Source organism: Monopterus albus, unplaced genomic scaffold (assembly GCF_001952655.1).
Source record: "Monopterus albus unplaced genomic scaffold, M_albus_1.0 scaffold94.1, whole genome shotgun sequence".
NCBI lineage: Eukaryota > Metazoa > Chordata > Actinopteri > Synbranchiformes > Synbranchidae > Monopterus > Monopterus albus.
This window is the reverse complement of record NW_018127974.1, coordinates 2,272,366-2,288,467: the sequence shown is the minus strand read 5'-3', so window position 1 is coordinate 2,288,467 and position 16,102 is coordinate 2,272,366. Positions and strand designations below refer to the sequence as shown.

At 38.6% G+C, this 16,102-nt stretch overlaps 1 protein-coding gene across 1 annotated transcript in view; it reads left to right on the top strand.

Moving 5' to 3' along the window:
- The window catches only part of myt1lb (myelin transcription factor 1-like, b), a 101,173-nt gene extending 86,247 nt beyond the window's left edge, over window positions 1–14,926 (top strand). Inside the window, 9 exon segments of the mRNA XM_020608562.1 lie at window positions 933–1,001; window positions 2,079–2,141; window positions 2,301–2,384; window positions 8,047–8,268; window positions 9,586–9,680; window positions 10,279–10,382; window positions 10,494–10,637; window positions 11,522–11,584; window positions 12,276–14,926. Coding sequence (XP_020464218.1) covers window positions 933–1,001; window positions 2,079–2,141; window positions 2,301–2,384; window positions 8,047–8,268; window positions 9,586–9,680; window positions 10,279–10,382; window positions 10,494–10,637; window positions 11,522–11,584; window positions 12,276–12,416 — 985 coding nt within the window. The 3' untranslated portion in view covers window positions 12,417–14,926.
- The last annotated feature ends 1,176 nt before the right edge of the window (window positions 14,927–16,102 follow it).

Below are 16,102 nucleotides of genomic sequence, written 5' to 3'. Positions count from 1 at the left end.
GCTAAACTGGAAACAATGAAAACCAACAATGAAAAAAACTGAAACAACCCATTTTTCTGTAAGTTTCACATTTTCTTCTCCTTCACTTTGGCCTTATAAATCTGTCTATTTTTCCGGTGGCAGATGTCCCACACCGGGGTGTGATGGAAGTGGTCACTTGACGAGCAATTTCGCCTCACATCGAAGGTGTGACTTCCTTTTCTCCTGGTGGATTCTAAGTCTATTTCTCTTTATTGTTTTCAGCTTACCTCGACTATACTGTCAAACACCTGTAGGCAGAATGTGTATGTCTCTTATTTGTTAGCTCTTTGGCGACATCATGAAACAAGGTTATCATAAAATAAGAAAAAGCTCAAATAAGTAAAGATTGGATAAACCATGGGATAAAATAATCTTTCCATGGGCCATGCGTAAAGTCTTCTGAGCTGATGTTATTCAGTCCTCCAGGCCTTTCCCACAATGCAATGCAGACTAAGCATTTACCATGCAGAGCAACAAGCTCTTAAGCAGAATTCATCAGTGTTGCAGTGTGAAATGAGTCTGCAACGACTGAATGATGTAAGTCTGAAGGCTGACATGGCTGCACGTTCATGAGATTTCCCCCGGACAAGCTCACAGATCTCACTAAGTTCTAGCCTTTGAAAACAACTTCATATGGTAATTTACTATTTTTACTCGACTCGCTCAGTCCTGCTTGAATACAGCCTTCCTTGATGTTGCATATGAATACAAATACTCAGAGGGTTAGCTTTTTCTAATCAACTCCCTGCACTTGCATCATGGCTTTTTTGCATTTCCTGGTTGATGTTTTATGTATGTACGTGTTTGTATATGTAGATATGAGTGTGGACGGGAAGACTGGTTTGTGTTAACTGCGTTTGGGGTGTCTTGTCATTTTGGTAAAACTAATGTTCCACTGGTGTATTTTTCAGTCTCTCAGGTTGCCCTTTAGCTGATAAAAGCATTCGAAGTATGCTGGCCAACAACGCGCAAGAGCTCAAGTAAGACGGGAGATAAGCCACTGACATATGTATGATCTACTGTATATGTCTTGCTCATTCTGCCTAGAGTAAGGTCAGCCTTAGCAGCGTTAGTTCATACAGGTGAAGAGAGTGGTCATAACCATGAGTCCATATTTAAGGTTCCTAAAACATGAAGCTGTATTACATTGCCTTTTAAGGAGAATTATTAAAAGCATATGACTGGTGATACTTTTTCTTCTTGTCAAAAAGCCAACAAAAAATGTATCCTACTAGTATGAATGAACGTATGAAAATCCGGTTATATTTTCTTCTCAGTGCTCCATTGTTGTCCAAAAACTATTAAAAACACACCAGTGAGCCACACTGTTTTACAGGGTGACATGGTCTGTCATGAACACACACACACACACACACACACACACTGTTATTCAGTCTGGCTCAGTTCTATATACAAGTTTTGCGGCCTCAAAAACTGACAAGTGCACAAAATGTAGATCAGTCCCTTACTGAAAATAGTCACCAACAAACATTTGTGCTATAGTACTATTTCGTTTTGTTTGAGCAATGTTTGGCAAAACTATCTTTTTTTCTTTTTTTTTAAATACAACTATATATTTATGACCTATTTTGCAGACTGAAGTCTTCAGTAGAAAACAATAGGCATGGTGCTGAGAACCACAGACAGGGGACTGAAGTCAGAAAGTAATGAAACATAGTTCAAATGTTGGCCTTGATATTTTTATGAGGTTTTATGGCATTAACAAAATATATATATTCTTATTTATTAATTACAGGAGCTCTCAGATCTTGTGATTCAAATAAATAAATGTGTGTGTTTATATATATATTTTATTTTTTTTATTTGTTTGACAAGGGAGGTCACAAAAATTAAGCTAAATAATTTGTCTTTATTATTCCTTATTTATCATGGATAATGCTGCAGCCATGTGTTATAGCTATGCAAACTAAAGATATAAGTTAATTACTAAAATGCATTTTTTTTACAAAAATCTTACCACCTTTGCTCATTGGTTCTCTTTAAAGCACTGCACTTTTGCTGTAGGCCCTAAGTCCTTTTTGTGCTTTGTGCCCCAGGTGCCCAACACCAGGGTGCGATGGTTCAGGACATATCACTGGCAACTACGCCTCACACAGAAGGTACACACCAATTCCTCCCATTTGTCTCTCTTTTCTGTCTCACATACTGTATATCCTAGAAATCTTTCCCTCTTCTTTTCTCTCTCTCTGTCTCTCTCTCTCTCTCTCACACACACATACACACATACTGTATGGTTCAACTTTGCCATTTATCTGCAGTCTCTCAGGGTGTCCGCGGGCCAGGAGAAGTGGGATAAAGATCATCCACAGTAAAGAGAACAAAGAAGACCAGGAGCCTATCAGGTACAGTACAGACACTGATCATCAGTCTTCTATTTCCTTTTAAAACCCTGACAGTGAGACTCCTCCTCCTACCAACACTGCTCACTGTTCTCTGCTCACATTACATGTACCATGTGAAATATGAAACATATCACAACATTAATTTATTGTTTTAAAATGATTCAGGGAAACTGTGCGAATGAGAATATGATTAGATTTGGATTTGATTAGAAATCAGTGCATTGCTCTTTGACATCCACTGATACAAGCAGGAATATATCAGTATTAGCTCTCACAAAACAAATGTGCCATGGGTGTAGAGTTTCAACCCAACTCAGGAGGCAGTTCAAGACTTTAGAAGTGCAACCTCGTAGCAGTGTAGAGGTGGGAGGTTCTACAGTCTCTGGTGAACTCCTGAAGACACACATGGAGGGAAAGAAAAGCAAGCAGAGAGGGAGCGATAGAAGCAGAGAGAGATTGATTGACTCTACCTAAATTCCACATTGGGCTTCTCGGGCCACAGCCCTGCAGCTGCATTGATTTCTCTGATGGCGCAGAGCACAAACAACACACTTCGACCACTCTCAATCTTGTCATTCTGTTGGACTCTGAGGACAGTTAGCCATAGGTATCCATACCTGCATTACTAGTATGCTCTTTCACATTAAAGTGTCAATATAAAATATTTAAATTGGCAATTTGAGCTTGAAAATAGCAAGGAACTTCAGGAGATGACCATGCAAATTCTTAGTCATCCAGGTCACAGTAAGCTGAAACAATGTAGACAAAATCATCTGGACGTAGTTTTAGGTAGAAGGCGTTTCAGTTCTCATCCAAGAGGCTTCATCAGTTCTGTCCAACAGGTGGTGAGCAGGAGGTATTTATCCCCCTGGGCAGTGTTTGGGTAGAGATTTCAAAATAGGGTTGTAGATGGATGACAGGTTCGATGACCCCCCTATTTAGAGAGGGGTGTTCTATTTGGACAAACATAGCTTCCTTGACTCCTCTCTCAAACTAACGGTGTTCTCTGGAGAGGATCTGGACTTCACTGTCCTCAAAAGAATGTCCTTTAAATACCTTCTGGTAGAACTGACGAAGCCTCTTGGATAAGAGGTGAAACGTCTTCTACCTAAAACTATGTCCAGATGTCTTCTATGCTTTTTTCAGCAACTTCAGGAGATGAATAAAATCTCTACTTCAGAGCCAGACATGGTTGTTCTAACTTAAAACATCTAGGGAGTCAAGACAGTAGCACGTTAACACAAGCCAAATTTGATTTAACACTTTTTCACTTTTTTTGTATTGAATGTAAATGTGGTAAATGAAGTTCACCTCTTGATATTTCCATTTTTCTTCCTTGGAATAGGGATGATGACATCATCCTTCTCCCTCTTCCTCATTATCTTATTTTAGCTTGTCATTTTTGCTTAAAAGATTGATGTAAACAAAACTCAAAATGGTTTCATTTGTTGAACTAATTGATTGATCCAGTAATTTATATTATTTATGACTTTAACATATTCGAGGGAATGTTTTGCAGTTTTCTTTAAGTCAGAAGCTATGGGATAGCTATGGTATATTATGGAATGCCAGCAGTTAAATATTTATTTTAGTTTTCTTTATTTTGAAACAGGTGAAAACAATTTGGCCAGGATAACTTTGCTAATTAACTTTTTTCTTCCATAAAACAGATTAAAGAAAAATTATTTTCACTTGTGAAATAAATGAAAAGATTTTCATTTGTGAAACAGGTTGGTTATTTATTTATTTCTTTATCTATCTATCTATCTATCTATCTATCCATCTATTTATTCATTCATGGTGAGGCTCATTTTTGTGTTTGTTTTTGTAATACTCATTTCAGCCACAATAGTGCACCACTACACCATGTTCTAAATAGAGAGAAGAGTTTGGCTGCAGTGTTGTCTAAAGAGGACTAAAGTCCTTCATGCTTTGTTCCAGGTGAGTTGTAACTTCTCCATGCATTGTAAACAAAAGGTACATATATTCGACTGACAGCTTTCACGCCAGCCAACATGAACCACACTAACTGAATTAACTGAACTAAACAGATTATGTGTGAAAGCATTTAACCAAGCATCATGCTATAATTGCACTGTGTACATGAGGTGCTTATTCTGTTGTGTATATACCTGTCATTAAATCTACAAATTGATCCTATTCGCTTTGTAAGAGTCCAAATGTCCCACTCATATATCTCACTTTACTGTTGAAACAGCCCACACATAAGGGGTGAAGTGTCCCCGTTTCCATGAGTAACAATATAGTAAGCTAACGTTAGCTATGTAGCAGACTTAATCTAGGTTGTAGCTGTTGGTTAGCAATGAACAAAACTCTCTAGCTAGTGGGCTAACGCTTCTGACAGCATCAATTAAAATACATTTCTAGTTAAAAGAAATAATAATAATACATAAATACTAACACACAATATATGTACTTTGTGTTTACAATGCATGGAGAAATTAAAACTCACCTGGAAGAAAACATTATAGCTTTTATTTATTCTTCCTATTGAGAACCTGGTGTAGTGGTGTAGGGGCATGCGTGTGGCTGAGATAAATATTACGAAAATAAACATTAAAACATGAGCCTTACACACATGCACACACAAAATTTCACCAGTTTCACAAATTTAAAAAAATAAACATTTTTCACCTGTTTCATACATGGTAATTTTTTTTTTCTTTCACCTGTTTCACAAAAAAAAAAAGAAAAAAGTTACTTGGAAAGATTAGCAAGTTAAAAAAAAAGTTTATTCTGTTCTTAGGGCATAAACACAGGAGAGAAATAAATAGACCAGACCTAGAAAATGGATCACCAGAATTTATTTTTCCACTTGCCTCTCAGGGCTTCCATACTATAGCACTAAATCACAACATAATTCATCTCAGAGCACTTTACGTTACAGTATCAGAGACAAAACCCAACAGCATGCACTTGGTGACAGTGGAGAGAAACAAACTGCTTTTAACGGAAGAACCTCTAAACCTGTTCTGCTGCCACTATGGCATGAAACATAACAGGCTCTCCCTGCAGGACATTATACATCCTTTGAAAGCAGTCAGTCGGCATCTCTCTGAACTGTTACAGAGCACATGTATCTCTCATCACAAAGCTCTGGATTTGTCAGTTTGACTCCCAGGTCACTGCTGTGGTCCTGTGAGCAGATATCTGGTTCAGGCAGCTGAAACATTTATGGCTTGAACTGGCTTCTAAAGTTCTGCTCAGAGGAAAGGGAAAGGTAGAGTCATGTGAGAGGCTAGCAAGAATGTAAAAACACTTCTGGGGTAGGTTTTGTTTCACATTGTTATCACCCAAACTAATTCACTGGTTTATAGAAAGTGTTCCAGGCATCAAACTAAGGCTACTGTAGAATTTTACAAACATTTTGCTTTTGTTAGTACCAGAAAAGACACTGAGAGTGCTAAGTAGGGCCTAACAGTGTTTTGGCAGTTATGAATGATCTCTCAACTTTCTCATAATATCGACACTATCCCATCTTATTTAAAGTAGCTGTGCAGTTGTAAGTTATGCTATTTTCTGCAGCTGGCTCTCTACTTTGTATTTTGTGTAGATTAAATGATTTTTGACTCTGTGTTAATAGGTAATTAAAAAGATATTGTAGAATAACCATACATGAGTACATGAGTATTTTAAAATGTATAGAAACCTCTCATAGGGGCACTGCAGCAGTGCAGTGGTTAGCACTGTCTCCTCACGGTAAGAAGGTCCCTGGCTTGAACCTCACGGCCAAGTAGGACCTTTCTGTGTGGAATTTGCATGGTGACCCTGTGTCTCTGTGGGTTTTCTCTGCATACTCCAGCTTCCTTCCACAGTATAAGGACATGAAGTTTAGGTTGATTGATGACTCTAAATTTCCTGTACACTGTAAAAATCCCAACTTGCAATTTTTTTATTTTCTTTCATCAAAGTTAACTGAACAATAATTTGGGGAAACATTTCCGGACTATAAGCCGTACCCACTAAATGTAAGACAAAAAAACATTTTGTACATAGCCACAGGTGTCCACGTTGTAACGTCAGATATTTTGACAGCCAGAGCAATCACCTGTAACTTGAAATCTGCATCATATGCATTTCGTCGTGTGTTGTCCATGACGAGGGTGTGTGCATGAAGTGACGAAAGTAGCGGCTTATAGTCCAGAAAGTATGTTAATCTAACTCAAAATAATATATTTACACTCCTATGCAATTGTAAATAATACCTCAGTCAGTTTAAAAATCCAATTTGAGAAAACATGATCATAATTTTTTTTATTTGTTAAGGAGCATGAGAGTTTTTTGTGCATGCACAGTTCATGTTAAACTACACTTAATAAAGGATTAGAAGTACTTGCTGTAGTGTACACTGTAGTCTTTTGACTTAAAATGATCATTTGAATGAATAAACTGCTGACATTTCATGCAATTCATCAAGAAAGAAAACTAGCAGACATCCCAGCATGCATCGTTGGAAAGTTGAAATTCTTCAGAAACTGAAGAAAGAGCCTGTTCACGTTGGAAACGTTCTCTGTGGTTGTAACAGTATTAAAAAGTCTTGATTGTTTCTTTTTATAAAACTGAAAATGATGCAAACCATGATGAAGGTTCAGTCGCAGCCCCCTTACACTTACTGTGGCTGAACAACTTTGCATGCTGTTGTCGTATTGATTTTCATGCAAAATGCCACCAGTAAAAGTCACAGTTTCAAATTTGACAAATTAAACAATTTAGGTAGAATATACTTGTGTTTTTGAATTTACCTGATTGCTAATTTAAAGTTTAACCTGTTAAGATAAATTGGTACAACTTAAAAGCCTATAGCTGAGAAAATGTGAGAAGATGTTGTATTACTTTTTTTTTTTTTTTTACATTTTCCTAACTTTTTCATTTTTACAGTGTAGGTGTGAATGTGAGTGGTTGTCTGTCTCAGTGTGTCAACCTAGACTGGCAGCCCGTCCAGGTTGTGCCCTGCCTCTTGCCCAGTGTTGGCTGGATTGGCTCCATCCCCCTCCTCAGGATAAGAGTATAGATAATAGAAGCCCTTCATCTATATTTAACAGGCAAAAGATTTCAAAAACCACAGAAGAAGACATTCTATAAGACAGCAGTGTACACAATAGCTGCGTAACTTTTTTGCATCAAAAAGCCACAAAGCTGAAAGTAACTGGTAGTTGCAAACCAGACCGATGTTAGTTTTATCCATAATCCATTTTAAATACTGTGACATTTGGAATAATTTACTGTCTCATTGAATCTGATTAGCCCTGGTGCTGATGCACTGTCAGCATTCCAAAAGTGTGATAAGGATACCACAGGGACAGCTTTAAAATAAGATGATCATATCTTTGTTTATATCAAAGCACAAGAGATAAAGCAAAAGAGAAAAATGTAATTTGCTGCTGTAGTATGTGGTGTTTTGTAACCAGGAAGCAAACAGACAGTAGTGCATACCAGAGCCAGTAGCTCAGACTCAGCAGGTGACTCTTTAAAAGAAATGAAATGTCTCCAATATGATGAAAAGATGATGGCATTAACTTTGATTATGTGAACAAATGAAGGTTGTATTTTAATGAGTAAATATGTGAGACAAACACTGGAAAATGAATCAAAACTGCTAAGTGAGTCATTTTTTCAACATTTTCCTCTGACCCCCACCCAGGTGTCCAGTCCCAGGTTGTGATGGTCAGGGACATGTGACAGGGAAGTATGCCTCCCACAGAAGTGCATCAGGATGTCCAATAGCAGCCAAGAGACAAAAGGATGGCTATCTAAACGGCATTCAGTTCACATGGAAGTCCGGCAAGACGGAAGGCATGTCCTGCCCCACGCCAGGCTGTGATGGCTCTGGTCACGTCAGCGGCAGCTTCCTGACACATCGGAGGTGGGTCTGCAGTACTAAATATTTACAATAATTTAAAAGTTCCCTTCCACTCAGAAATGTGTGTTGCTTATTGTTTGAGCTACACCGTGCAGAATGATTATTATTATTCACCTGGTGCAAAAGGGAACTTTCTCTAGCTTCCCCGTAAATCTCAGTTTAACTGACATTCAACTTAAATCGGAGCTAATGTGCTTCATCAGGACTGTGTGGGTGTGGTTTATCACATTTAATTGTCAGTTTTCTGGAAACAGAAGAAACTACCCAACTCATCAGATCTGAACTCAAACATAAAACTGAAAAGCAACACAAAGAGAAATATCACATGTGAAGTGATCAGTACACCTCTAAGTTTGGTAGAAAAGTCTGTGTTCATACCCATTAAGACCCTGTCACTTATAGAAGCTTTCTTTTGGGGCCTTTAAAATTAGTGATGTTTGAAAGTCAATATGCAGCTTATACAAGTGATATGGAAACTTGAAACCTGTGCACACTGACTGAGAATGGACTTCTCCATGAAGTAGGAGACTTCCTGTGTCCAACAGGTAAACTCTTAAAGTGAACTACTGATTCTGGATTTGCCAATTAGGGAGAAGGAGTAGATGCAAAGAGCCAAACTGTTATTCAGTGCAATCTATATATATATGTGTGAAAACATGCCTGGAGGTTGTAAGAATAAGAAATATACAGATTTCGGTATGGGAAAGGGTTGCTACTATAGCCCTAAGCTTTCTGTAATAAAGAGTATGCCTATGAAAGCAGTTGTGTTTTGTCTTCTGTGGCTCTAGTGTCAACTTTGAATTCTGAGAAAAGAATTCCTGATGTGTGGTATCTTGGGCTTGGAGACTACAGAAATTTAACAAACAGGGAGGGAGGCTTGCCAGTTTGGGAAGGTTTAACAAATAATGCTATTAGTTAAATGGACTTATACTTGTGTAACACAGTATGTATAGTAGTACCCTCATGTATTTTGCTCAATCACCCACTCGTTCACACACTCACACGCTGGTGAGTGAACCGGGAGGAACTTGGGAATCAGGGACGGCCCACTCTACTTCCTGAGCCACAGCTGCCCCAGCTGTATTGCTTGTATTACGGGACATGTAGGATACAGTGTTTTTGAGTTCGACCACATTTGGCCATTCTTTTTAATATCTTGCAAGTTCCCAAACTTAATTAAATGCAGTACTAAATATATTGAGTACCCTTTTGACTGACATCTCCCTCATCAGGGACTGACATCTCCCTCATCAGTCTATAAACCACATTAGCTCACTGTGTGTGTGTGAAATAATGCCTCCCTCTTGTTGCTGCCTCCAGTTTGTCGGGTTGTCCACGTGCCACCTCCGCCATGAGAAAAGCCCGGCTCTCCGGAGTGGAAATGCTAACGATAAAGCAGCAACGTACCAGCAACGGTAACTACAACAACCACTCACCAACACAATACAGCCAATCACGGGCATGCATGTGGAATAATTTCTTGAACAGAGTTCCAATTTCAGATAATAAACCAATCAGAAGGGTGTGTGTGTGTGTGTGTGTGTGTGTGTGTGTATGTGGGTGCGTGTGTGTGTGTGTGGTGAGCAGCATCTGAGTGGAGGCTTAAATTGGAAATAAACTGCCATCCAGGAGTAGGGGGTAAATAATGAAAAGAGTGGTTCCAATCTGGAAAAACCGAGCAGGGCGTACATGGCAGTAATCAGACAGGGAATATCTGAGCTCGCTTGTGAGTGGGTTCCCGTCTGTTTCCCTGGACTGCAGTGAATTTAAACGCTTCATAAAGGGATGTGACAAGATCCTAATGTAATTTGTCTGTGAGGTTGTTGAGTCTTAATCAGCTAAAAGAACCTAGTTCAACTGTAGAGGTGAAAACAGTCATACACAACGTCCAGCAGAATTTTTACTGGCAGTAGCTACAAAGTCAGACTGTATCATTTGTAATGGCTGTGAATCAAATTTATGACGGAGGCCTTGCAGTAAAGTGTCAGTGTTAATGCTGCGGCTCCTCTCTAGGGCTAGAGCATGAAGAGGAGATCAAACAGCTGGATGAAGAAATCAAAGATTTAAGTGAATCGAATTCACAAGTGGAAGCAGACATGATCAAACTTCGAACACAGGTAAGTCTTTTCCCGTTGCATCCACTGGCCTGTGTCTGTATATGAGTCAGCCATGGTGTGCGCCTGCCTGTGATTACAAAGCTGTACTGTTTCCACCTTTCCTCTCCTCAGATTACAACAATGGAGTCCAACCTGAAGTCAATAGAGGAGGAAAACAAGGTGATTGAACAGCAAAATGAATCTCTCCTGCATGAGCTGGCCAACCTCAGCCAGTCACTGATAAACAGTTTAGCTAATGTCCAGCTCCCTAATATGGTAAGGGCCACCAGGAACGGCAAGCAAGCAAGTTGCAGAATTTAGCAGACCGCAGTGTTATAGCAGCTTGTTCTTTTATTTGTGTATTTAACCACAGCCTATTGTGCATGTTTAGCCTAAAATGTGAAGCATTGCTTGTCTTTCCAAACAGCGAGGGGCAGTTTTAAGATGACTTGTAGTTTTTCACAGTGGTAGCAACTCCAATTGAAATTGAAATTACTGCTACTATACTTGCAGCTGTGCAGGTTGAACAGTGTATAGAGTATATACTGAGGTTTTGTCTGTGCTTTCACAGGCTTTATTGTAGTGTATTGTAACATTGCAGATTTTTCATAACAGACGGTGCTGTCATTGTCATTTTAGTCCTGACCGAAGAAGGAAAATTGTTTTTTTGTAGAATAATCACAGATAAAATACACTTTATTCTCTTTACTATCATTCCCCCCCCACCACCCCCACCCCCAGCTCAAGTATTATAGTTCTGTTGCAACAGTAAGAGTTGCATAGTACCCAGTTTTGTCCTGTTATATCCTACAATGCCTTTCTCTCATGATTTCGTCTTGCATAGTGGATCAGTAACCAATAACTGACAAAAGGAATAAATTGCAAGCAAGCCATTTTTATAATCATATCATAAAACAACAAAATTTTACAGAGGATGCCGCTTTCTAACACCAGTGGGTCATTCTGACACTGTGGTCTGACTGGCTCTGTGTTAATGTCTTGTACATCTTCACCTCTGACCAGCTTCTACTTTTACAGTTAATTTAAGGTCTTCCTAATGTGACAGCATATCAGCTACTGCCACCCAGTGTATAAATGTAAGAATAACAGTTTTGTTTCTCAAAGCAAGCTAATCAAGATGTGTACCTTTCCGTCCACAGAAACCACTGACACACAAGGAGCCTCCTCTAAGGAATAACAGCTGTTTACAGATGCACCAGCAAGTAAGTCACAGACCTGTATCATTTCACTTCCTTCATTTATGCTCTGTATTTCATGACCGCTTCAATTATTATGAACGCAAAGAAAGGTCTTTTTTTACTGTTCCTTTTTTAAAATTCAAATAGTGAATGTGATCCAAGACAGAGAAGTTCAGATGATACTCACTAAACTTAGTAAAAAAAAAAAGCCTAGAGAAGCAATTTTATAGTGTGTGATGCTGTCCCCATCCTATGAAGTCTATGGGCTCAGTGAGAGCATGTGGGCAGAGCCAGCAGGACAGACAATAAGGTGCATGTGCACGGGGCCACACAACGCAGACACAACCTCTGAATTATTTTTGTCTTAATTGGATGGGTGTTATGTTTGAGTAAATCTTCTTTGGCTCCCCCTCCACCTGCTCCTCCTTCTTTTCCTTCTTCTTCACTTCCTCTTCCTTCTTCTTCTCCTCCTCACATCCATGGAAGCTTCAGTATCACATAGACTCTGGAAAGATGAAAATTCCAGTGAAAAGTATAGAATAACATGTATACTGGCATATTATAATTGTGAAATCAGCAAAGAGTTCATTAAATGAGATATATTTGGACATATTTCTTCTTGAGACTTTAGATATGTGATGAAAATATTTGATAAAGTTTATATGACATTGTAAAAAGCTCTAAGAGCCTCCATGTTGTGTCTTTGGTCCTGCAGGAGCCAATAAGTGAGCAGAACTTTGACGCCTACGTGACCACTCTGACGGATATGTATGCAAACCAAGACCAGTACCAGAGCCCAGAAAACAAAGCTCTGTTGGAAAATATCAAGCAAGCTGTTCAAGGGATCCAAGTGTAACCATTCAGCAAAGGGAGATTTTTGTTCCCCCAGCAGGTGTGTGGATGGTGTATCACATCCACACACAAACAGGCAGTGGTGGTTTGATCTCCTCGGTTCAGTGCAGTAACTTATATAGTGTTACCTATTCTCAATTTTGTTCTCTCCAAAAAAGAGGTATTACGCTTAGAAAGATCTCAAGATCATTTTTTTCTTTTCCTTTTGCTTTGAGGAAGAACATGAAAGAGTAAACCACAAAATAGTTTTTGAGGACATTCACATTTTGTACGTTTTCATATGAGCTGACATAGTGTCATGTAATGTTTCTAGCTGCTCATGTATGCACATTTGTAGTGTATATTTCTGAACAGTAAGCTAACAATAACGGAACGCAAGTTCTTTTTATTGCTTGACAATAAAACATTTTAGATGAAAAAACTGGACAGTGAAATAAAAATGAAAAAACTACAAACAAGAAGGAAGCTACTTGTTTTTCTCCTCGCGGATGATTTTGGACTTGATGATTTTAGATGTTTTTTTTAAATTTCTTCTTCTTCATCATCATCTTCGTCTTGCGTGTAGATTGTTCAAGAGCAAGAACTGGTTTGCAAATTGCTTTATTTTCAGACAGTGCTTGAGAAATGTTTGTGTTTTGTTTTGATGAAAAAAAAAAAGATCTGTAGCTGTAGGTGGGGGCATCTTTAATTGGTGCTGTAAATGAACCCAGAGAGGGAACTGACCTGGTGTATGTATGAATGTATGTATGAACAGTCCTATTGTAAACATCATTACACGGAAACCTGATGGTGGATATCCCATTATCTAGGAGGGCCAATTAATTCCTAGAGGAACACATCTGTGCGGTGCATGCATGTTCACATGCTTATCCTTAACTAATCTCAAATAGAAATGATGTGTAAAGACAATGACCTATAGAGATACGTAATGTTCTAGTATCAATTTTGAGACTTGTGTTGCTAGGATCAAATAATGTCTCAGCAATATAATAATTAAATCATTTGTTTATCAGGTACGGGATGCAATCTGCAAAGGGAAAAAAGGTTGGGTATATGCAATTTCTTGTTTATAAGCATAGTGGGATAACATGAATCTTTTTAATATAGCCTATGTAAAGTATTGATTTTTATACAAATCTTTTAATACAAAAAGTCTTTTTAAAAAAGAGGGGGGAACCAGGACATTGAGTTTTAGAAGCGAAAGTATATGAGTTTTTTTTTTTTCTGTACAATTTTGCACAGGGACACCTTCGTTTCCATGTTTTGATGTTCTTACAGAAGCTAGAAGCAGTACCCAAGAGCCTAAAAGGAGGGTTTCTGAGGGTTTTGTAAAGAGTATTTATGTATGACAGCGGGACTTACAGGGTCACTGTCCCCACTTATGTGCCAGTAGACTATTTGCACTTGTCCTTGAAGATATTATCCTTACGTACGGCGACGTGCAATTTTCCAGGTGACTTCTTTGGCACACGATTGGAGTAGCCAACTGCTCGGAGCCACTGCAGGTGTGGATTTAGCACCACTGAGAGAGGAAGAACAGGGACTTGAAATCAGAGAAGAAGATGATTATTACCATAGCAGTTATACTCTAGGCTATTATTGAGTGTAAAAACATTAACAATGCTCTTTCATTTTTGCTCTGTTTTAGGAAGATGAAGTTATCCCCCAGCAGCACTTTATATCTAATCACTGTACAAAGGATTAAATAGTCAATCAATTCAAGGTTTTAAAAAAAAGCAGAAAATGAAGGCCTCCTGAAACCTTCAGGGGGGTGATACAATCCAGCATCACGCCCGTATGCCTGACTGTATGTACCCCTTCATTCTGTTGTTCTAGTTGTTAGCGATCATGTTCAGATTTTGCCTTTTTGAGAGCTAATGCAAAAGGTGCTTGTCGCTCACCTGACTGAATCTCATCTATTGTACTTTACTGTCCTCCTTCAGGACTCTGCTATCCATCATCCATGACTGCATATGCCTTCTTCCACAGCATCGTGTCTGCAGCTTTTCGCCAATATAGTAATGCTTCAGTAGAGTAATAGCTAGTACCAGTTTTTGAATTAATTCTCATTATCAGTAAAAATGGAAAAGGGATTTTAAAGCACAAACCGGCTGCTCATATGATGTTGGTACGTAAATAGCAAATCTGAAAAGATTTATCTGTGACTATCTATAGGGAACACAAAAAGGTTGTCACATATTTAGAATGCTGACTTTTCATATAAATTATTGTGAATTCATCAGAGTTTATTATTTTGTTTGAGCCACTTCATTTTGAGGTTGATTTCAGTGACCATTAACAAAGACAGGATTTTGTAAAAATTATTGTGCTCTCTGTGGAACTGAAGTTTGATTTATTTTTGTACTACACAGCATGGATTTGTTGACATTTTAATTTTGCTATAAATGTGTGAGATCACAAGTTGCTGTGATATTTCATTTATAAATTGTGAACTTTGTACAATTTTTGTCATGCTGGATGTTGACACATCTTACTCTGAATAAAGAAAAAATGTGTTGCCAGAGGCCTGCAAAATTATTTCTTTTGCGTGCTTATTAAATACTGATACCCCTTAACCCATCTTCATATGCATGCTGACTGTTAAATTGAGAGCTCCACCAGCAGATGTCAGCAAACCCAACCTAGACATTACACCAATGCACCACAGGGCCACCTCAAATGTGGATCATTACAGTGATGTGTTGATAGAACGCAGGCTTGTTTTCCTAAATTAAGTTAAAAACAGGACCACTGATATACAAGCTCTTCTCAAATCAACCTTTTACTGCTGCAAATCACTTCTGGAGCAGTGGAAAACAATTAAAGCAAAATACAGTTTTATGTTACACACCTTTCTTTATTGAAATACCTTTGTGTGATCTGCTCAGTAATTAAGGTACAGATGCAGCTGATTCAATTTGTCATTAAGTAAAGATAATCCACTTGGAGCGCATAAAGAAAGCTATGAGCTCTGTTGCATATTAATATTTGCCTCTCTCCCATTCTAGCAAAGGCCTCATCTGGAAACAGTAATCCAGCAGCTTAATGTTGCTTTCTCTATAAACTAGTGAACAAATGATAGGCACAGTTTACACAGATCCTTGTACTCCCTGCGTGATAAACACTTTCAAAGTGCGTGTCCCTCATGTCTGACTCAAGCTTTCTGTCAAAAAGTTGTGTTCTCTAAGCCCCAAAAGTGTTTATGCAAGAGATATCGGCTGAGTCATTTGGAGGAAGCTCCTGCAGGTCCTGTTTACAAAGGCTGACTGGTATGTGATACCTTTAAACTGACTCTTACTGTGTGTATGAAACGTGTGCTCCTTTAACAGTAAGTTAATTGTATGAAACGTGTGCTCCTTTAACAGTGTAGTCTGTACTGTAAGTGTCCTGCTGACTCTGATTCCACAGACTGATTAGACTGTATGATTTGGAATAAAACAGTGTGGCAGGTGTTTAGGGCTCTTCACATCAGTAAGTTGATTTGAAGTTATTTATCGCCCTTGGGATCTTTAATTTCATCTCATAGCCATATTTAAAATATGTCAGCGACCGTGTACAGAGAAAAGGGAGACACTGGGCGAGAGAGGGGCATGACATGCAACGAAGGCCCCCAATAGGGAATCAAACAATGGATGTTGCCAATACAGTATATGAGCTTTAGCCATTATGCCTCTGAATACACTACCAATC